Here is a 24,253-nt window from a genome sequence, read left to right on the forward strand (position 1 = left end):
GGCTGCCTGGAGGGTGCACTGGAAAAAGCACTCATCCAACACGACCTCAGTTCAATCCCCAACAGCAGCGCTGTATATTTTTCTGAGATTGTTGGTGGAATTTTAACTCTTTGGACAATCAAATTCAGCACCACTGTGCTATATTCAAGCAGCCACAGAGACATACAGTGTTTCAGAGGCTTTTAGATGTTATGTGGACCCAGGTGTGGAGAGGACCCATCCTATTGAACCCATGAAGTCACTCTGCACTCTCCTCTGAACACTTCTCTTTGTCCCTTTACTGTCAGTCTCAGTATCAGAGTCTCCCAGCCCACTAAGTCTCTTGTGACTGGGGTTTCAATTATGAATGCTACCTTTGACTACCTCTGTTATTCCGCGGCAGCCCACATATCCCTGCCTGCCACCACTCATGTGTGACTTGATGTATTGTCTCACTGTTTTCCCCCCTTTCAAAATTAATTGCAGTTTTATCTCTCCTCAAGATAAAAAAAAAGCCAGCCGAGAACATAATAGTCTAAAAGTAGTGTGGTTTCTATTCAAACAAAACAATTAAAACCTTGGTGTTTTCCTCGCTGTTTTTGACTGTGGACATGTTGGATGAGATTTTTAGTGGCGGTTCTTCTTTTATCTTTTCACACAATAGGATGAAGTATTACCTTCAATTACCTGTCGTGATTGGGTTTTGTTTTAGCAAACCAGGATCACATCCTGGACCTGACCATTTTATTTGGCATCTAATGACTTTTCACCTACAGTATCGTAATATCCCTCATCAAAAACTAATTACATTTTGAAAAAATAATTCTTGTCTTTGTGATTAATGCAAACCTGAGCGTAATTTGCTTCGTCTCTGACCACAGTGCAAACATCGTCACCAGTACTGAGTTGATTTTACTTCAGTTTTTCGGTGTGAGCACCATTTGCTAACTTAGTTTAATTAATTTTGGCTGGCTCTTTAGCAAACATGAACATTATCATTGTCAGACATATTGCTATTGTCAACCCAGCTGCAGGTAGAAAGGATCATTACTGTCAGCTAATACCAGTTGGGAATTAAAGCTGCACCTTGAACAAATTAAGAAGAAAAAGTTGAAGTAAATCAACTCCACTTTCACAAACATAGTTGAAGGCTTGGTCTTGTCTGGAAATAACTAATCCGGTATTGAAAGTAAAGATCACAGCTTATATTTATAGCTACTCTTCATTTTAAATAATCACTCAAATTAGCTTCTCTGTGTGTTATAGGCAAGAGCGCCTAATGAGGCCATTGCATACGAGTTTTATTTAAGCGATTATTTGCTGAGCATGATCACCATCTGCCATAGCTTAGCAACTGCAACTATTCACAGCAGACTATGCTTTTGATTTCTAAACATGTTGAAGTGATTCACATCAGGGTGTAGTAAGAGCAATACTCTGCATTTAGCGATTGTGGAGTCTGGTGTCTTTTTTGGCTTTTCCAGAACAAAAAAAACACAAAAGCAAAGTTGTAAGACAAAGGCAACGGAGCTAATGTTAGCCTAATTAGCTAGCTAGCTACAGCTGGCCCCTAAATATTACATTATCACGAGACTTAAGTCACAATACAGAAATATTGCAATTTTAGGTGTTTTGGAATATGCTGAGTATTGTAATAACATATATTGCAATATACTGCGATTTATTGCCTTTTTTTTTTTCAACTGCAAATTATGTCCCCTAAAGAAAACTTTGCATCTGCATCTGTTTTATCTAATAAGATAAAGTCTGTTCATCTCACTTCAATCATTTTTAGTGCAGCAAAATGTATCTAGTGGACTAAAAAAGCAATTATTTTATTCTAGTAGGCTACCAAAAGTTTCATTTGTATTTACAATATTAATAATTTAGATAATACACAAAATATCTAAACTTGGAGTCCATATAGTGATACAATATTACCAAGCAAAATATTGAAATACTATGCTGTATCAATTTTTCCCCCACTTCTAACAGTTGAAAAACTCTGCTTGCATCAGTTGTACTAATAACTGCTAAATCTACCTCTGTCTGAAATCAAGGATGCATTGTTTTCTGAATTTTAAGTAGTAAACTGCATTTGTCCTGTTCAAAAATGAAAAGTGTGACAGGTGTGGGCATAAATATTTAAAGACAACTCGATACAGCATTGGAGGTGGGGCTCCGTTTATTCTTATGAAAGTTGCTCAATGGCACATGAAGCCAAAAAAGTTTGACTTCTGGGGTGTAAAATTATTCCTATCTTCTGCATTATTTGGCCCATAGAGCAACTGCACTCTAGACTTCACCGACCGAGCGGGCTTCTTTCAGTTTAGCCCTGCGCTAACTTGAGTGAGGATGAAATGATTTAATCATGTGACTCTTCTAGACTTAACAAATGTTATTAGAGAGAATAGATAAAATCCTTATAGTGAAACAAGTCATTTCGTGGGGGCTGTGATGCTAAGAAAAATGTATCCATTGATTTACAGATGTCTCTTCCCAATGCAAGTCTATGGGAAAAAGTCTTTTTGAGGCCCAATGACATAATGTGACTGACACAGAAATTGTAGTTACACTGTTTGGCCACTGTCACTTTTGGGGGTCATTTGTGTTTTCTAGGATAGTACAAGGCTATTCAAAGAAGGCTGGGACATGCTCTTTGACCTATGGGGCTATGGGGTATGACACATGAGGAGTGTAACTAGAGCTGGGATGTTGAAGGGTTACAGTACACGGCAGTAGAAATGAAGGGACGGTGTCCGCTCAGATGCTCTGTGGGTCCACTCGGTCTGACAGAACTTTTGGGTACACTCACAGAATTTCAGTTCTCACCTATATCTTTATTTTTCGTACGAAACTATTCTGACCCAAGGACAGACTGCAGAAGCCTCAAAGAAACTTATAAGTCACCCTCCATGTTTGATGATAATACACTAACTATTGAGCCCTTCGGCAAGTGCAGACCAGATTTTACTGTGCGTGTGTTGTACCCCATTTATATGATGTGAAATGACGCTGTGACTACTCCTCTTTCTAACCTCATTGGGATAGCGAAGGCATGACCCTCCCCACTCTGCCTTACTCTGCTTCTGATTGGCTTGCCCTTACATTCTTACCTTAACCCTAACCAATCCAACCAATGAAGGCAACTAGTACTAGCCAGTCAGAGGGAGAGTAGGGTGGGTCATGCCTTCGCAATCCGAGGAAATGCAGGTTTGCTTCCTAGGAGCCCAGGGTAGCAACAGGGACTTAGCTAATGGTATATTAAACAGAAAGCGGCTTTGGCTGACCTCTTAACACCATCAGATACAGATTAGTCCATAAAATGCTGCCAGTTCATTGCTTAACCTATATATCATAAACATCATTAAAACTTCAGTACACTGTGCATATTAAGTGATCAAAACGAGCACTAAATATGCATCACTTTGTTGTCATCCTCGTAGATTACAACAACATTTTCTATCATTTTACAGATGTGATGTGATTTTCGACTCCAGGCTATGACGCCACAACACTGTCTTTTTGAAGTGCACATTGTTGTGCATGTGTGGGTTTGCCTCTCCGCTTTAAATATAGTCAAGATGACAGGCATAGCATTTACCTTGATGTTTACTGCTTTGAACTACTTGGCATGGGCAATGCCTGGGCTGGGATTCACATAAGAAAGAGGTCTATTTGAACAAGCCCATCTGGGGAAAATACCAGAATGACATGGCTGACACACACACAGGCTTTGAATGGTTCCTCTCTGAGCAAGTGATGAGCATGAGACACAGCAATTCAAATGTTTCAAGTAAAACCCAGAAATGGGACCTTTTTGTGTCTTTGAACATCATCCATTAGGAAACATGGTGTTTCTCTCTCACGCACACTCGCAGAGACACAATGCATTTAAGACATTCACCTCACTGTTAAGTATCTGCACCTTAAGTGATGTGTAAAGGGGGGTTTAGATGGGAGAGCAAGGTGTCACCTTTTCATATTCTCTCAGTATAAGTGCTATTTTATGACTGCAAAATGCAGTGTTCCAACTAAAAAATCTACCCAAATCACATCGCTATCCTGTGAATCCAAATAAATACACTCTCAAGCCAAACTTCTGCTGATATGAGAGCTTTGTTTCATTATAAATGTTTAAGATAAGCATGGAAATAGAACGTTTAAAAACCAGAGTATAAAACCCAGATGATGCTAAATCTTTCCCCTCTCACAAACGTCTCCTAATATCACTTCAGCAATAACAATAACAGCTGGTGGATCTGATAAAAAACCCAGAACACCCAAATGTGTTTTGTTTTGCATACATTTCTCTCTGCATTACAGTTCAGAGCTAATCCTCCAACACCTTCCCAAATGGAGCTGCAGCAACAGTCTTGCTCAGATATTATTATGAATAATTTATTGCACCCCATTTCAAAGAGCCAAGCAGAAATCCCAACTATTTTTGGTGTGACGGTATCACGCGTTAGTTAAGTCTGCAGGTACACACTGCAGCTGTTGGTTTCTTGTACAGCAGCAGTGTAAACGGCATTAGCCCCTCACTGATGTCATTATAGTGTGATTGGTATGTGGTCCACCGGCTCAGTGTGCTACTGAGCTGCTTCTGTTTGCTCAAATATATTACAATCTGACTTTTCTGCATCCAGGCTAACGTCTCCTTGCAGGCACTCAGATGCATGTGTGTGTGTGTGTGTGTGTGCATTTTGGATGTGTATTTAGCAAGAGAGAGACACCTATGCATGTACATTTAGATTGCACGCACAGGCATGTTAATATGTTGTGCAGCCTGGGTGCAAGCAAATATTTAGTTATTGTCTCCTTATCCATTCTCTCAGCTCACATGCACAAGCAGCAGTTGATGTCTCTGCTCTGCCATCTCAGGTAGTGCACTTGATCATGACATTTGTTTAACATTCCTCATCCCCCCTCTCTCAGCGACACGGTGAAGTGCCGCATACCTCTTTCTCCCGTTGTTTAAACACGCTCGCTCGCTTCTCCATCTTTTTTATTAGAAATGTGAAATGTGTCATGGAGGCAAACACCGGAGCAGCGCAGGAGAGGAGGACAGATAAGCCTGGCAGGACTCACGCCGACTGTTGGAACATGTGTTACCCCGAGGAAGTACTTACTGCAGGAGCACATAGGCGTGACAGCATCTATGAAATATCACCAGTGACCATAAGAGTGACTCGAGTGCGCTCCAGAATTTGACTGCATGTAGGATGAATCGATGCACGTCAAACCTCCCTGGTGTGATAACCATTAGCACTGGCCTCGCTGGTGGATGTGACACGGCTTGTGAAATCATGCTGTGTAGTGCGCAGTAGTGGCTGAAATGTGTGAAAACGTGCCCCTTTACGCAGAGTTCAAGTGAAGGAAAACAACAGGTGCCAAAGTCGGGCTTTCCTTCAAAGAGCAGGTGAAGACGGTGTCTGGTTCTTGGTAGACATTTCGTTTTTCTCTTCCTCTTTTTTTCCATCCACTGCGGTGTCTGGGGAATACCCTTGTTTGGATGAGTTGGATTTAGATAGGGCTGACAGGCGGGTGACCGGGGTATCTCATATGAGAAAGAGTGAACAGGGCTCTCTTCCAGTTCACCAGAGAACAGGACAGATATGATCGTATGGTTGACTTAATGTAAGGACTGATATTCTGGGGATTAACTTCCGGGGCCACTATTTATTTATTTCCAGCAATAAAACCACTCACTGGCAGTCGTGATAAAAGTCTCCCACCATGCGTTGCTCTCGTATCCGTCTTGCATTCGTGCAACAGCGAGCACTGCAGCCGGTTCCTGTATTCAAACTGAGTGCTGCAAGATAAAAATTTGCCTCTGCAGACGACGGGTGGTCGCACCATTTTTGTGCCCTCTGGCAGGCGAAAAAAACTGAATGTGGATTCTGAATAATTCCTGATAAATGAGGATGCGAGTGTGCAGAAAGCATGACGTGAAAAGTGTCACTCCATGACATAGAAGGAAGGAGCACATTTTTCTGGTTTAGTCTTTTTTCAGGGAACAACAACTGCATGAAATAACAAAAAGCACTGATAATTTCAATTTTGCAGCGTTATCATACACAAGGTCTGGCATTTAAGAGTTTTGGCGGATGCTTAAAAAAATTGTTGAGTCAGTTTGAGCATGTTCTGCTTCAGATTTAGTCCCCGCGGGCCGCCTGGTTGGCTCTGCTTTTTGAAGGTGGGGTGGCGTCCGATGCGGCCACGGACCCAGGCTGGACAGCGAGCTCGTTTTTGTTCTCCCCTTCACATTGCCAACTCCAGCTGTCACACAGAGGGACAATAGAGAAGAGGAGGGGGTGCTCTCTGAATGGAAAAAATAAACTGGAGAGCCCCCCGTCACACAGCCCCCCTCCCCAAGACTCGTCATCTGCATTTGACAGGACCCCCGTTCTCCTCTCTTCACCGCCCCTTTTCTTTTTCTTTCTCCTTTTCTCTCCCTGTGCTCTCCATAATCCCCCTTTCTCTCTCTCTCCCTGCTAAGTGCAGCTGTTGCTCTCCATTGGATCATTTTTTTTTCAGACTGATTGCTAATTAGGATAGCGTTTTAGTTTTATCTTTAAAACTTGTTAAACTTGCAATTTTCCTCTCCTTTTTTTCTTTATTCCGGCAGATCTTATAGGGAGGCAGAGAAAGGACTTAGCCAATTATACACAGTTTACTTTAGACTGAGCATTTTTCAGACAGCACCCAATGTCCCATGCAGCATTCATATAGTTTACAACTACTGTACTGTGTGGTAGCCTCTTATTATAGTGCTCACTTCAGCTTTGAATGCAAAAGCCTACTTTGAAGAATAGACTGCCCCATCTCCCTTATTCTGCTCACATAACTGAATCCCTGGGAGAGGGAGCAGAGGAAAAGGAGAGCCTGAGAAAACAGCAATTCACACACCAAACACAGAGACCCCTAGTAGCTCAACAAATGAGTGTCTAGCCCTATGTCCATTCATATCGCCCCTCGGCCCGCAAGCCTATTAGCCAGGCATCGCTCCTTGAACATTCACTGTCGACAACATGTGGAGGCATCGCTATAGCAACCAGTGGATATGACATGTGCAATGGACGGGGACTCCTGAGCTGCTGAATATAAGGAGGGGCTCAGCCTTAACTAAATGATCGCAAAAAACCCAACCCCACCACCTCCCCATCTCTTTTCATTGGCACAGAGGCGCTGAAAGGACTCACTAGTGGGGCTTCTGCACATTCTTCCGAGGCTCGGAAAATCAGGCGGGCATATCCCACATTCTTCTCCCTTTTCTTATTCTCTCCGACTCTCCCTTTTTTTTCCTTTTTCTTCATCTTCGTGTTGAAGCCGCGGTCTTTTGTTGGCGCTGGGGGACGCATGGGACCCTGGCAGGGGAACTTTTTGGAGAAGCGGACTGAGTGGGCGGCCGGGACGCACAAACGCTTCTTGGAGCTGCGGCGGGCGTCAGTGGTTAACCATGCTCTCTGGAATACAGGACACAGCATCCTCCGTTTGCTGCGAAATGTGCGATCTGCCCCGCGACATGGATTTGGGTAATTATCTCCTGGCTTGAAACGTGTGTCTGTCTTTTTTTTTTTTTCTTTTTGGTCGTGGTCAGTGTGCAAGTTTTAATGCGTCAAACGCGTAAAAGGCGCCTTTAAGGACCGGCTTTGAAAACTTGTCATTAATCGTACCATCACGCTGAAAGCTGGTCTCCAATGTGACCGAAAATGATTTTTAGTGTGCTGCAGAATATTTTAGGAGCTCTGCTTTCATGCTTTCATTTTGTTTCATCCTCCCTGCTGCGATAGCCATGCTGGAGATCGCATCTCCAAAAGCTTCATGGAAAAAATATCATCGAGCATCGGGAAAATACGCATGCAAATAGAGTTAATCTGAACGTAGACTCATCGGAAAAAAAAAAAACCCTAATAGAAGTGGAGCTTAACCCCTGTGGTTTGCTGTGAGCACATCTGGCTGCAGGGGACAAAGTTTCAGTGCAGGTTCATCCTGCATGGCGCTGCCCGGCACCAGCTCCAACTCATAAACCCTCAGACCTGAGAGCTGCTGAATCCGCTCTGTGTGTGCACAGATTATTCTGTTTTAACCGTGTTTAGTCCAAAAAAAAGCGCAATTATCTTCATCAAATTTATACCATATTATTCTACTCTAGATGTATATCCTAATATCAACAATAGCATTAAAATCTAATTATTATTTTGCAGTTTTTATAGTAATCTATAGTAGTTTGCAGTACCAAATTGTTTTATTTTTTTAATTCTTAATTTACTTTATATTCCAAAAGGTTTTTAGAGGTTACAGATCCATCTGAAAAATAGGCCTAACAATTTCCACTGATAGTGCATTTACAAAATTCCAACAATTTTTTTTTCAGAGTACTTTCTGTTGCCAGTGTTTTCCTGAATCCATGAAAAATAGCACGCTAGTAAAATGTTGCTAAATTTTGGATTTCATGTGTGATCTTTTGTGGTAATCACAGTGCTATCAGTCACATTTTATGGCATAGAAACTACTTACAATATAGCTGATTCCAAACCTGGTAAATTCTCAATTGTGGCTGTAACTTTGAAAAAAAAAAGTCTTAGTGTAGGGTTGAGGTTTGGTAGTTGTGTGTTTGGGAGGATTTTCCTCTTGTACTTCTTCAAGGTATTGTGATGTGACTGAATGGACAGCCAGCCGCCCCAACAACACCTCTCTGCCTGACCTTTCCTCTATCATTTGAATAATCCAGAGCACCGAAATCCATCTGCCCCTTGTCTCCCCTCAGATTGGCTAATTCACCACACAAGGGCAATGTGAATAGACGAGGGAAACAGAGGAGGAAAGTCTGTTGCAGGCAGAGAGTTATAACTTCACTGAGTTTGGATCCTACACACGAACAACACGATTAGCAGTGGTGGATTTCAAAGGAATCAATAAAAATGAAATTGAGGTTTAAAATGTGAATTTGATCAGAAAAAGAATTCATGGAGGGAAAAAAAACAGATTCTTTATTCTGTGGTCTTGTGGCGATTTTAAATGTGAATGCAAAATTCTGCTCTAACATTAAACTTGAAATATTTTTTGCAGGTTTTGATCATGGCAATAATTTATTTGATTTATTGAAAATGTAATTTTTAAATATTGGTATTTAACCATGCTTTAGTTACGTGTTTTTGAATATTTTCAGTATTCTAGTTGGACAAATCTCTTTTTAAGACATACTCCAATTATAGTGAAATACAATTAATACAAAAAAAGATGAAACAATTGAAAAAATAAAAAGCAAAGGGACAGAAGTCTAAAGGTCCATGAAGGTAATTCTTAGTCTCACATCTCCTCCCTTTCCCTCCTCCTCCTCTTTCTCTCTCTTTCTGTATCTCCTCTGGTTTCTTTCTAACACGATTATCGCCTTCAAACACTCTTTTATGCTTGCAGTGCGTTTCAAGCCTGTTCGCTCCCACATTGGAAAGGCTTTTTTATTCATTTCAAGGTGTTTACCTGAATAGTAAGAGTAGCCACTGATTGTAGAGGGCCACATCTTTGATTAAGTCGATAACACGGAATAAAGAAAATATTTTAGTTAAAGGAAAAAGCTTGGAGTTGTCAGGCAGGTTTAAACAGGTCTACAGGGGGCACTTTGGTTTCAGAGGCAGCAGTCTTGAACCACTGCACCGATGTGACGTGTGTCTACAGCACAAAATATGTTGAATATCAAATCTGAGTGAGGGTTTTTAGTGTGCTGTATATTCTGTATGTTTTTTTTTTGTGTGTGATTATGTGAGAGAGGATACAGGCTGAGAGCTATGCATCCTCAACAAGTACTCCAGCAAATGAAAATTGTCTATATGTTCATTTAATCACTGAACAACACAGACAAGTCATTGGATCGAGGCCATTCCTCCCCTCTGTATCCGCACATGAGCCTCTCCAAACCTCTCAGTTGCTGTCTAACCTCTTAATGCCTGATTGAAACTACATGCTCGAACCACAGCAATCGCAATCAACAGCAACTCGTCATCAGGCCCAACACGGTAATCGAAAAGACCTTGGCGTCCGCACAACCGCTAAAACATTGGCAATTACGAGCCACAAGGTCAAACCATATTGTGACTAGTGTGAGGTGAAGTGTCTTGTTTTGAGAATGGTATAACAAGATGTAGCCATCCTTCAGCAGACCCATTAGACCCCTCAGGCTAAATGTCAGAGCTCTGCCATTTTTTTTTCTCACGTTGTAGATTTGATTCTCTCCACCCATCAATCTTTCAATATTGCATGCTGACAATTAGGAGCCTGCTGATGTATTTGTGCACTGTTATTGATATTGCCCTTTTGCAGATGTAAAGCTATTGACATGCACGCAGCTCAGAAAATTATTATTCAAAAACTGTAGAGAGCTGGGTTTTACAGAAACCCTGTGTTTTTGTGTCACTTGTAGAGAAGAGTGAGGATATGTGAAGTAGAATGTGCTGTGAAAATAGCATCTTAAATACAAAACTAACTTGGCACGGTGTCTGTATTTTATGCAAGCAGCAAAGACAAAGACTTTAACAGTAGCTACATTTTAGGTATCATTAATTATCCTTCCCAATTAATGCTCCTAATTATCTCTGTTATGCTCTCAAAATATTCTGCATCAGTGGGGCCCACAGGGAATTTATCATTACAGTAAATGGCCATGAGTGGACCAATTATCAAGACATCGGCCCGATTCTTTAACCCACACTGATAAAAATCTCTTAGATGATATTACAGCACATTAAAAAACACGTCCGCCATAGTGAGACAAACCCTATACCTTCCTGTTTGAATTAACATGCAGCGTGGGTGTGAATATTTGAAAAGGCTTTTCTATTCAACTGGTGGTGGATGTGTGAAGGTCCAGTCTGGGCTGCCTGTGTCTCTGTGGTCCTGGTAGCCATTAGCTGAACGGCTTGGGCCAGGGCCTAATCCAGCCAAACTCAGGACCAGAGGAGCTAATTAAGCACAAGCTTTTAGTATCCCAACCTCCTGTAGCTGCACAGTGCCAGCCCACCCCATGCCAGCACTAAGTGGGGTTGTAAATATCTATAGTGGGGCACAGTGTGGAGACAGCACTGGGCAGGGGCTGGTAATAGGGGTTGACTGAGTCTGAATGCGTATTATAAGGCCAGTATTAGAGCTGGCTAATGAGTGGGGCCGGTCAGACAGTGGTGGTGGGTGGATGGAACGAGCAGGAGAGTAAGTGGCAGTAGGTGAGGCAGCACTCGCGGCGCTGTTGCATCCACATTTTTTTCCACCAGAAAATCAAGATAGGCCTTCAGCTGAAAATTGATGCACTGCAGACTTGATATGGCGGTTGCTGTAAATCAAAAAGCAACTACATCAATCAGAGAAAGGACAGAGTGGCATCCTTTACTTCTCTGACATTGTGTTCTCTCTCTGTTTGTGTGTGTCCTCCAGAGGGGCAGCTTGACCCAGATCCCCGTGGTGAAGGAGACCAGGGTGGAGTCGGGCCAGTTCCTGCTGCTCTCCGTCCTCTGCATGCTCTTCATCCTGGTGGCACTGGCAGTGTCCACCACCTTCTTTTGCGTGCGCCAGCGCTCCCACCTCCGCATGAAGGAGAAGCTGGCCAGCCTGGGGACTGACACCAGTACTGATGCCACCGCAACCTATCAGGTTAGACCAGCCCCCTTGCTATGAGCCAATCAGGGGCCGGGACACTTAGCCTGTGCTCTGCCATTGGAAGAACACAAACACTATAAGAGTACGGTGGATTTTCTGATTGGTTTGTGAGAGTGTGTTTGTTAATGTGTGTATACGTTTGAATTATTCTCTTCTACCTACTTTTATGACGTTATGTGGCTGTTATGATGACAGTGATTTGCTTTTTTGTGCAGCACAATAATTGTACATCAAAAATCACCTTTTACGCTCTTTATTTCTCAGATTTTTGGCATATTGCTCCAATAGATATGCGCTCCATCCAATTATTCAATGCTCATCCTTGCCTGAGATGTGCATGTGCATGCGTGCTTGTGTGTATGTGTGTGGGGAACTCAGAACATATTTATCTGCATGTCGCGTTAACATTTTCAATATTTAATCAGGTTTTCACAGGGCTGCTCTATCTATCCAAAGCTGGAGGTGTTACAGTGTTACAATCGTGGCCACAGAGGGGTGAAAATAATTTAGATTATGTCCATTTTTGTCTATTTTTCTAAAAAAAAAAAAGGTTTTGCTCCTGTGCAGATTTTCAGTTCTGTGTGGCACCTGTTTTTTGTCAGTGTACCTTTAGGGATGGGATAACTGCTCCGTCAGGCATTCATGTGGGTGTGTTCTCTGCGTTAGACTGTTGCTGTGGGAGAGATATAGACTTGAGACGTTACCTCTTGGCCTGTTTTCATTCTTATTAGTAGTCTGAAAGAAGGGGGGACCAGGGGAAGCTGTAATTCCACTACCAGTGCTCCTCACTGGGCTCCGTGTGTCTGTCCTCTGGCCCTCTCTGGTGCTAACTGCATCTCTCTGCTTGCTCCTGGGACAATTTCTTGTCTCCAGTGCTGCACGGCGCTTTGCAAAGATGTTGAGAAAGTAGGATGAATTATGAGGTGGACCTGGATATTGCCCCGAGGCCAAGGCCCAGGGCACCGCTTCATGGCTCTAATCATTAAAGTCTGATGGCAGGAAAGCTGATCCAAGACCAGGGCTTAGAGGGGCCTGTGCTCCAGAGGGAAATATCACTATGATAGATCATGAGATAGCATGTGCTTTCACAAGGCATTTTCTCTGGTCTGCCCTGCCCTTGCTGTTATTAATTGAGTATGCAAATGAATTCTGTGGAGATGACTGGCTTTGCCTCCCAAAACCAAACATCATGGGGTTTACAGATTATGAATTTAACATGGAAAAAACAAGTGAGCACACCTTATGGAGGGAATCAGGCAAAGTTTGTTATTGCTACTGTGTTTGTTCATTTACACATGTATAAGATTGAACAGATCTGGGAGTAGGGATATTTCTTCCTTTTTCATTTTGTATATACGAGAGTTAATAATGCCTAGTCTTTGAATTTTTGATGCCCTGTCTCTGCAGTGAAGCATGATGGGAGAAAAGCTGAGTCATTGGGAGAAGTGTAATCTCCGTAGCAGTGGGCCTTTTAGCAAGTCTCAGAAACCTGGAGATATCAATCAAAACAGAAAATTATACTTTACAATTGTGCCAATGCATTTTTATCTCTTTTGGTTCTCTGTGGTTATGTACATTCACAGTGAAACTCCTATGTGATTGATCGATAGATTCTCCTATCTTTGCAAAAAAGGATCCAAATTCTTCTTTTTAACTTTTTAAAAGAAAGTAGTTTTTGCTCCATAAAGCTTGACGGTGCATTATGGTGATTTTGTGCAGGATTTTACTTTAAAACTCACTTTTTTTGGACAACTAAAAGATCCATTCTTAAACAATGAAGACAGTTGCTGTGTGGCAGCCAGGTGTGACATACTGAATTTATTCTGTAAATCGTGTAGGGTTCCTCAACCATGTATTTTTGACATAATTAGTATAAGCTCCATAATCCACGAGGATAAGCCATTAATCTACAGGCAAGTGAGGACAGATCAAGTCAGGCGAGATACAGGATTTTACAATGTGCATTTATAGAACCCAGCCCCTAACAGCAAGGATAAGCACATAACCTACATAAAACTATTGTTATGTGCATGAAAAGAAGATAAATACATGAAACCTCTGCAAGGAGTCTGGAAAAAACATTTTTGATGATCATTTCTTCACCATTATCTCCTGTAATCCCCAGGAGCTGTGTCGCCAGCGTATGGCAATCCGGACATCAGAGCGTGTCGAGCGTCCAGAGACCTTGCGCCATTCACGCCTCAACAGTGTCTCATCTCAGTTCAGCGATGGCCCCGCAGCTAGCCCCTCTACCCGCAGCAGCACCTCCTCCTGGTGTGAAGAGCCAGTGCCATCCAATATGGACATCTCAACTGGTCACATGATACTGGTAAGGAACTTGTTTTTACTCCACAGATTATGTGAGTAATGATTCATGTGGTGAGGGAGGAAGTTGGTTGAAGTGTGGTTTGATGTCAAGCCCTCAGAGATTTTTTGTGGTTCTTGGCATCAGATTGTTACAACTAAACAACCACAGCATCATGTCTCACTGCCTTTGCATTTAACCTGACACAGTGGGTTCAGTGTGGCTTGAGAAACTCCAGTGCTTTTTGTAAGAATATGTCATGTTCAGCCTTGTGTTCAACATCATAGATCTACATCTGTGATTCCAAAACAGGTGTACTTAAACTCGAAGAGATAGGCTACTTCTTCCAATACCATTGGGATTGTGAATTTGCTTTTTTTTTTTTCTTTTTGTTGTTTTTTTTAAGGAATTGGGATTTGATTTAAACAAGAAACATATATCGAAATAAACACGTTTGCTCTGAGTAATGAAAGAAATGGTTAAAATAATAAGCTAGAAGTAATGAACAAATTGTGGAAAGAGTTAGCTAAAAGTAATGGAGAAGAAGGTTAAAGTAATTAGGTAGAGGTAATGTATAATATGATGTAATGTATAATGTGAAAATAGTTAGCAAAACATGATGGGAAAAAATATTCATAGGGTTAGATACAAGTAATGGTTGACAAGTTTTAAACAGTTAGCTAGAAATAATGGATAAACGATTTATAGTTAGCTAAAAGTAATGTGGAAAAAGGTTGAAAAAAGCTAGCTAAAACTAATGGGGGAAAAAGAGCTAAAATAAATTTTTTAAAAGTTTGAAACGTTTAGCCAGCAGTATTTTTACATAAACTGTAGTTAGCTAAAAGTAATGGGAAAAAAGTTGAAACAGTTAGCTAAAAGTAACATATTACTTTAGCTAGCTAAAAGTTTATCGATAGTTAAACTTTGGAAATAGCTAAAAATAATGGGAAAATAGGTTGAAATGGTTAGCAAGAAGTATAGTTAGCTAGAAGTAATGGGGAAAAAGATTGAAATAGTTAGCAAGAAGTATAAACGGTGGAAGTAGTTAGCTAAAAGTAATGGGAGAAAAGGTTGAAATGGTTAGCAAGAAGTATAGTTAGCTAGAAGTAATAGTAAACAAGTTTGAAACAGTTAGCTAGCAATAATGGATAATTGGTAGACATAGTTAGCTAAAGGTAATGTAAAAAGGTTTATAAAAATGTTAGCTAGTAATAATGGGAAAGAGGCAGAGACAGCTAAGATTATTTGACAAAAGTTTAAACCAGTTAGCTAGAAGTGTATAAGCAGTGAAAATAGTTAGCGAGAAGTAATGTCAAAAAGGTCAAAACAGTTAGCTAGAAGTAATGTATAAACGGTGGCAATAGTTTGCTTATAGTTATTGGAACAAAAGGTTGAAACAGTTAGCTAAAGTTAGTGGAAATAGCTAAAGTAATGGGGAAAAAGCTTAAAACATCTAGAATTAATGTATTAACGGTGTAAACATTTAGCTAGAAGTAATGGAGAAAAAAAAGGTTGAAACAGTTAGCTAGTAGTAATGTGTAAATGGTGGAAATAGCTAAAAGTAATGACTGAAACATGCAAATGCAAATAAACTGGACAGACCTACACATTGATAGTTAAATAGTATGACAAAATATTGTCAAAGTAAACAGTTTTATATAATTAACAGTTGAAACACATCCATTTTAAAATCAATTCACACGACCACATTTGGTGGTGTTGGTGGTGTCGATGTAGGGACAAGTACTTGAGATCATCTGTAAGGGCCTTTGGGGATTCGTCAGATTTACAGGAATATGCTGTGCAGATGTTTCATGTGAGCATACGTTCTAGTATTTGCTTTTAAAACTCCCTGTGCCTATGAATATGCTAGGTCCTGTGCTGAAAACCAACAGCTTGATTTCTCTCTGTTTATCTGTTTGGATGTGTCTCTTTTTCATCCCTCTCTCACCTCATTCCCTTCAGAACCCTGTTATCTTTGGGTTTTTTCATCACTCTTTCAGCTGTTTTCTCCCTCTTGCTTTATCTCGCCTCTGTTGTCTTCATTTTTTTCCTCCTCGAACTTTTTCCCTCCCTTTATTGTGTCATTTCCTCTCTTTATCATTCTGTCCTGCGTCTCCCCCCACTGTCATTTTCATCTTTTACCACCTCCGTCTCTCTTACTGCTGCAGCACAATAAGGCAGACATTGTCTTGTGTGATGACAAAACTGAAATATCATTATCCATCTGATTGTCATCTGGATGTTTTAGAAATTTTGTCAGTTTTTTTTTTTTTTATTTAGGTTGAACAAGCTTTTGGTTGCCAGCGCTTCCACAAACACACAATGGATTGTTTTAATTTTGCACAACTTTTGCTTCATTCATTTGAGACAAGCTTGATAAAAGAGATGGATAGATGCCTTGCAGTGTTTCCATTAATGGAGAGAGCATTCATCACACTGCATGTCTAGCTTTTATATTGGGAGGCGATAATGAATGAGAGTGAATCTGAGTAATGCCTTGTATTGCTGGTAATAGATGGGTTTTGTTGCACTCGTCAAGGCTTGTTTGTGAAGCCCCTTTTGAAAACATTAACAATAGAAAAGCATTTAGCCCTGCAATAACAAAAGAGGCACTGTGAATCATTTCTAGGAGCTGTTATTATTAGCCCTAGTTTCTTCAACGCAGCCATTGCAGTGTGGAAAGGTAAAACACTCAGGGACCTTTACTTCTCTTTCATGCCATGATTGACATGGAGATGTCCTATAGGGGTTCTTCTTTAAAATTCCATCGCCATCTCACATGAAACCATGTGTGAGATTGCCTTGTTATCACTGATCTCAGACCTATATTTTCCCATCTCAGCTCTCCTCTCCTCTCATCTCCCCTCTCTCGCTCTTTGGAGCTCACACCGTGTGGAGAAGGATGATGAATACTCGGCTTTCCAAAGCACATATGCTGGGGGTCCTTTTTTTTGAGACCCGATCACCTCACACACACACACACACACACACACACACACACACACACACATACACATACATACAACCACCATGAACTATGATGTTGCTCCCCACTGTTCGGTCCCCCTTCAAGACTTAAAAAGTCTTGCATAACGACTTCCAACTTCAAAAGTGAAATTGGATGCCTCTGTGTGCTGAGTCATCCACTGTGTTTTTTCAGTGCTTTGACACACCTCTGCCATCTTACATTTTCTGCCTTCTCTTTTTTTGCCTTTTTAAGCTGCAATCAGTGCCACAATCAAGCAAACCTCACCTACTTAAAGTTCAGACACCTCAAAAATTATTACCAGATGAAACATAGGAGCATTATGTGGCTATATTTCTGTGCAACAGCCCTTCAGCACCATGGACAGCACTGTACAGTCAGTAAATGTGTATTTCCTCACAAAGCATGTTACACAAAAGAAAAAAAAACTACCCATGCAGCTCTACTGCTGTCCAGACACAGGGTCAAAATGTTGATATAGTTGCTGTTGCTGCAGCATTCCCTCAGCTTAATCACCTCTGTATTGGAAAAATAACGAAAAAAATCAATAATTATGTAGCTCGAGGCTCTTTTTCATTATGTTGAGTAGTTATTATTCAATTTTTTTTAAATGATGGATTATTTGTTCGAAAGAAAAATAAACCCAGGCGAAAGGAAAATAGCCACTGACTCATGCAACATGCTCTGCCCTCTGTGGCTTTCACTCACAATTTTAAATTTAGCTTACGAGCAAAAGAACAATATCTGTTGAAGGTATTTCATTTAGCTATTATTAGCCAGCACACAAAAACATACATATTAACACCTATTTTTCACCTCTCACTGCTGTTTATCATATTATAAAGCCCCCTTTACAAACTGTTACCAGTATTGTTCGTTTTAATTTGACAGCGGAGCTTGACAGTAATGTGTTACCTGTTGTGTCTGGCTCCCCTGGTTGTCCCTTCATCCTGATTTCACCCAGCACCCTCTGCTGCCGAGGAGACTGCTTAGGAAGGATTAGACATTGTTTCCCTGACACCCAGGCCTCCCATCCCAACCCTCTGATTGGCAGACATAATCCCCCCATTCACTAAACCTTCGTTACCCTGTCTCTGGAATACGCCATGGTCCACTGCCTCCCCCTAGGAACGGGAGGGCTTGATAAGGGCCTGCTGGCTGCATTGCATTAAGCTGTGAAAATATGAATTTGGAATGCAATCGATTCAGGGCATCGTTTGAATAGAATGGGAGGCAATTCAGAGTGGATTTATCAAGTACATGGAGATGTAATATTGGTAGGGGAGGTGGGATGCTGTCAGGCTGGCAAGCAGAGAGTACTTGTACGGGGTGACAAGAGCATAGTGGTGACAGGCTCTGTCAAGTGGTCATAATGGCATGCTGTCATTTTCCTGGGAAGACAGCACTGTGTGTTTGCGTAGGCGATGCACAACAACACACATGCAAATATACGTGTGTTGGCTGCTATTAGAATTGACATTAACTGAGTTTTTTTTTTCTACATAATTGGGCTTTTTGCATGCATAAAATTAAAAGTTCAAACAGGGATGGTTCAAAGTATGACAGCGGAAATCTACAGTAATATTTCAGACACATCACTTTATATCATTAATGGGTTCAGAGAGAACACATTGTGCTGTTGTGCTCTCTCTCATTATGCAGCTGCATTAATCACAAGAGTTGCTTTTTCTGTTCTCAGCATGGCCTTTAAGACCTGAGTGGCACCTTTGGTACTGTATCGAACAATAAACTTTGATTTCCATTGTCTGTAGGATTTGTGATGTTCTTATAAGTCACCTAATATCCTCTGCGTGCACGCAGGAGATGTCTGAATCCACGAGTCATCAAAGGGTAATTGCCTATTATGTGTTGGACAAGCTTATTTGTGGTTTTCATCTGGGTAGGAATTGTATATATTCTGTAAAAACTTGGATTTCCCTTTTGACAGACAGGAGTGAATACGTCGGATGTAACAATGGAGTGTCACCTCTCTGCTCAGCCTACCTATACTGCCTTTAATATGGGATAAAAACCCAGCACATCTGGGTATCACTTTCATTGTATTAGCCAGCTGATCCCTGACATCAGTTTATGAGTCTGTAATCTTCTGCCTCACACAATAGCGGACTAAACCATTTAACCCCGTTGGGAGGGGAGCCATGATACAGGAGAGAAAGCGAAACACGGCGCTACGCTACAAAAGATCGTCTTGCCAACTACAGCCTCTAAGCTCCCTAAGACTTGCCCTGGTTTGGGAGAATACACACACACGCACACATACAGGCCTCTACCCCTCCCCCTTCTCTTTTTCCATCTTTGTCTCTCTAGCGAATTCAATTTTGTCTTCTCCAAGCGACGGCTTAAATGCAGACAATCTTATCAGTGGCTGTGCAAGCAGTGAGGGACGTGATTGAAACACCCCTGAAGTATTTCCAATGCAGACAAACCTTTCAGGAGTCTTAATTGTGCGTGATTTTTTTTCTCTTTCGGTCAAACACACACGCACAAAGACACAAGCATTAGCACACCTTCCCCACCTAGATCTCCAGGAGCCTCCTCCTCACCCAGTTGTTATGCTATACAGCAGCTTAGAACAATAATGCTCCATGACACCTGATCATAGCTTTAATGGAGAGATGGTGCTGTCAAGGGTTTAGTGTTTTGCTCCAGTGTATTTATTGCTTTGCTCATGCTGAAGAAAATACAATGAAAAAAACAACAATGTATCTCAAGCTAGCTATGATATGGTGCAGATGAACCGTGTCTAATTTAATTAATGCAAATTTGCTGCAAAAACAAACACAAAATGTCTTTTTACAGCCACATTTTGAAATAAATTCAGTTGTCTTTTGCATGGTTCTGGCTTGTCGTTTGAAATGGTGGCTAAGGTGGTGTCTGTTTTCCTCCAGTCGTACATGGAGGACCACTTGAAGAACAAGAACCGTCTGGAGCGTGAGTGGGAGGCCCTGTGCTCCTACCAGGCAGAGCCCAGCGCCTGCAGCGTGGGGCATGGCGAGCAGAACTCCAAGAAGAACCGGTCAGATGCCGTAGTCGTATGTAAGTCATGTGTATGCGTTATTTGTTTTTCTGTTGTTATTGTTTTTTACTTGTTGTTGTTTTTTTGCTATCAAAATGTCCTCACCATGTACAAGCAGCTCCATCACTGTTAATATGTTTGTGAATGGATTTTTCTGAGAACTACATAAAATCAGTTGAAAAGCTAGTCAAAATTATACTGTAAAAATATGTTTCCAGACAAATAATCATTAGACAATCTGTGATTGTGGTGAGAAAACTGTATTCTTTTTCAAAGATAAACTTACTTCTTACAGATAAAATTGACTAAAAACAGAGGGCAGGTTATTAGCTAACTGTACCCTGTGGGGTTACAGATTACATTATAGAAATACCTGTTTTGGACTGGATCATCTACAGCATGGGAGCCAAGATTCTGTCAAAGTTTCAAGTTCAGTAAAAATATTCTGCTATTTTAATGAGGCTAGCTATGGCGCAAGCCCTACTATAATCACCCATTATTCTGAAAATCGATTAATCCATTCAGTCATTTTTCAAGCAAAAATGTCAAATATTTGCTGGTTACAGGGTCTTCAATGTGAGAATTTGCTGCTTTTCGTTGTCATTTATGAGACTAAATGAAGAATCTTTGGGTTTTGGACTGTTGCTTGAAAAAAAAGGGGCAAATTGAACATGTCTCTCTGGTCTCTGGGAAATAATGATGAGCATTTTTCACAATGTTTTGACATTTTATGGACCAAACGTTTAATCGATTAGTCGTGAAAATAATCAGCAGATGAGTCCATAATGAAAATAATCATTAGTTGGAGCCCTAGCTAGCTAGTTCTATATTAAAATACATGAGAAATAGAGGTCCTGTATTCCATGAGGACATTTTGTAGGAGGCATGTAGCTTTACACTCATTATTTTTGCACTATACAGTATAATGTTTGTGGCTCTAAAGTCCATACAGTATTTAGGATTCCTATAAAGAGTTCTAGTATTCACTCAGCTAGAAACATTTAAAAGTCAGCTGGAGACTGCTACATTCACACTGTTTTCATTTTGAAACGCAAGTATTGCTTTGTTTACACCTTGCGTCCAAACTATTCAGGTGTATTTGAAGCCCTAAAAAGACTTTTGAAAAGGCTACTGTTTTGGTGTGAAAACTCAGACTTTTGAAAATGAAAACGCAGGCACCCATGTTCGCCTCCTGATTGGTTCTTATCAGTCTTACTGTGTTTTCTTTGTAACGACTCTTAGTTTGTTTTCTGCTGCCTTGACTGTCTTATACTCATGTGTTACTTTCAGTAACAGCTCTCCCGTGTTTTTGGTCTAAGCAAACAAATCTCTGGTCTTCCTTTACTCAGTATTCAGTATTTTCTGAAACTTCTTTGTGTTTACAAAAGCATACACATGCGCAGTGTACATGGCTATGTGATATCCGTTTCCAACCATGTTAGTGCGGACGGAGATTATTTCTGAGCCTGTGCTAAAACACTCGTGTTCACAGAGATCATTTTAAAACAGCATTTTAAAATGAAAATGTATTAGTGTCTATGTAGCCTGGTGAGTTTTCAGCCCATCATAGAATGTTAGCATCAGCATAGCAAACCTACTGCCATTTTTATGGTGAACTGCAAAAACTGCATTGAGAACAGGAAGCTTCACAGACATAGCAATAACTAAGGGGGGCGGCGTTTAACAAACAGTTAATGCTTTATCTTACTGAAGAGAACTGGATGCAGCATTGGAGATGTGCCCCCATTTATACCTATGAAAGCTACTGGTGGTTTATGAAGCTAGAAAAGTTTGATTTTCAGACATAAAATTACCTGCATCTTCTGCATAATTGGACCCATAAAGCAGGCGCACTTGAATTTGTTTTAACCCTGCCTCCCAACCACTCAGTCTTGGCCTTGCTATTTGAATGACAGTAGGAAAATACCTCTGGATTTAGCTGTTAGTAAATTAAACAGCTTTTAGGACGTCATTTTAAATAAGGGCTATTTAAGTGTTAAGTGTAGTTGGAAGCCAATGTGGGCTACCTCAAAAATAATAATAATTTACAGACCTCTCTTTCACAATGTGAGTTGATTGGAAGTCTTTTTGGCATCACTTGACGCACTCTGAAGTTGGAATTACACAGTTTAGCCACTCTTTTTAAACTTTGATTTCTGCTTATTTAGTCATGAATTGTAGAAACATATTTGAGGGAGAGTTTTCAGAGGCCTTAATTTGACTACTGAGGTGGGTTTAGGTTCACTGGAAACAGATTATCTGAATCTTTCAACAGTTTCACTTGTTTAAGAAAAACAGGATTTTAAGGCTCACAGCTTACAGACTTCTTAAGATAAAATATATTATTATTATTTCACTTGGAACATTCCTTATTGAAGGTGAAGCAATTGAGGACTTCAGAACAGAGTGTGTGTGTATGATGAAAGTCTGGTGAAACTGCAGTGCAGCCTTTTTACTTGCATATTTCTCTGTTGCTGCTCAAAATTCTGTTGTTATTGTGTGAAAAGGAAGAACAGTCGAAAGTATGTTGATGAATTATGCATCTCCATTACAGATGATCATTCCAGGATCACCTTGAAAGGGGAGAATAACCACGGCAACTCAGATTACATCAACGCCAGTCCAATAGTGAGTATTATTTATTCACGTTTTGGCTAATATCTGTCGTCTCCAAAGCCTTTTTATTGTACCGAGAGCACCTGTTGTGGTTGGATTTTACTTGAGATAAAAGAAGTTTCAAAGGACTTGTCATCGATCCAGGTGCATTGATCTTTTTTTTAAACTTTGTTCTGCATGCTGGGAGCCTCGAGTGGATTTGGTGTGTCTTGTTGAATCACACTGCTACTTTCACTGCTTTCAAAATGGCCGCTCCCAGGAGATACCCCTTTTTTATCCACACTATAAAGAATTCTACATTATTTTTGACTAAACAAATGTATCCCACCACAAAATCCAGAAAGGCCTCAGTGTTGGAGAAGGTAAAGGTTTTTTTTTCCCAAAACATTGCTAGTCATGATTTCCCCTGAGGCTGCTGAAAAGGGATTCCATCAAAGGGAACAGCAAACTATGCATTTCAAATACTGTGCCAAAATTTCTGAGGAGATAGATGAGGTGGGCATACACAGCTGCACTAAAAGCCTATTACTCTTCAGAAACAAACATTTATTCCTCCATTTTCTCTAATGGCATATTCATTGAGTGTTTAGCTGATTTAAACAGTGCGACATTTGCCATTGTATAGAATAATATTATGATAAAGTTCATCAATCAAGCAAGAAAAGTTGGCAAAAAATCAGATTGGCGGATTAGAAGAAGGGTATAAAGTTATCTGAGACTGTTTTGGTGTAGTTGAAAAAAAATAAAAGCATCTAGGAACACAAACGGATGTTGAAGATGGGTGAAGTAATGGCAGATGCAGTGGTGTGTGGATGAAAGGACAGTAATTACACCACAAAAGGGACCCCTGGCTGAGCCCAGCAAAACTGTGATAATTATGTCTGTCAATGCGGCTTCTTCCTCCTCATTAGCTTCAGGGGCAGTGGCCTACGAGTAAATAATCTGTCGCTTCTTTCTGGGAATCAGGGGTCAGAGAGGCAAAGGGAAGTAGCGATCTGAGCTCCCTGCAACGCAAAGGGCGACACACACACACACACACACACACACACACACACACACGCACATACAAACACACACCCAGGGAAGAGCTTGGATAATGGTTAATGCTTGACCACAAACGATGCAAGCGCACCCAGATGCACGGCATCATTAGCAGGAGGAATGGTTCGCAGGAATGTGCAGTGGCACAAAATGTGGTCAAAGCCTGCTTGTCTTTGTCTTGTCTGGCCTTTTTTTTTTAGAAAGTCAAACGCTGTGTGGCTTTTCCATTTCCCACCTGTTCTCCATGCTTTTGTTTTCAAACTTTCTGGGATGAGCTCAAGCCGGCATTTAGCTTCTCCGAGCGCTCTATCTTACGTAAACACGGGATCAAGGCGCTCCTGCAAGGTGCTGAAAGTTGAGACGCTTCTCCGGGAACAGATATTTGTGCGAGCTATTTCAGTACAAGCTATTTTACTTCAAACCAAAGAGCACTTCTTTGCCTTTTTTGTTGTAGTCTATCTTCTTCCCACAATGGCAAGGGGAGGACAGCTGAAACGCAGGACTACTCTTTCATGTTTGCGCTTTAGTATTCATGCAGGGATGTCAACACACAGCTACAGCATGTCTGTGTCCTTGAGATTGGCTAAATGGAGTGGCAGCACTAGCAATAGATTTTTTTTTTTTGACAAATCCACGA

The 24,253-nt window shown here is 40.9% G+C and overlaps 1 protein-coding gene across 1 annotated transcript in view; it reads left to right on the forward strand.

The window, feature by feature from the left end:
* ptprn2 (protein tyrosine phosphatase receptor type N2) overlaps window positions 1-24,253 on the forward strand; it is a 176,056-nt gene that overhangs the window by 129,787 nt on the left and 22,016 nt on the right. The window contains exons 12-15 of the mRNA XM_049565193.1: window positions 11,407-11,622; window positions 13,754-13,957; window positions 19,832-19,979; window positions 22,514-22,587. Coding sequence (XP_049421150.1) covers window positions 11,407-11,622; window positions 13,754-13,957; window positions 19,832-19,979; window positions 22,514-22,587 — 642 coding nt within the window. The remainder of the gene's footprint in view (window positions 1-11,406; window positions 11,623-13,753; window positions 13,958-19,831; window positions 19,980-22,513; window positions 22,588-24,253) is intronic.

Source organism: Epinephelus fuscoguttatus, linkage group LG21 (genome assembly GCF_011397635.1).
Source record: "Epinephelus fuscoguttatus linkage group LG21, E.fuscoguttatus.final_Chr_v1".
NCBI classification, from domain to species: Eukaryota; Metazoa; Chordata; class Actinopteri; order Perciformes; family Serranidae; genus Epinephelus; species Epinephelus fuscoguttatus.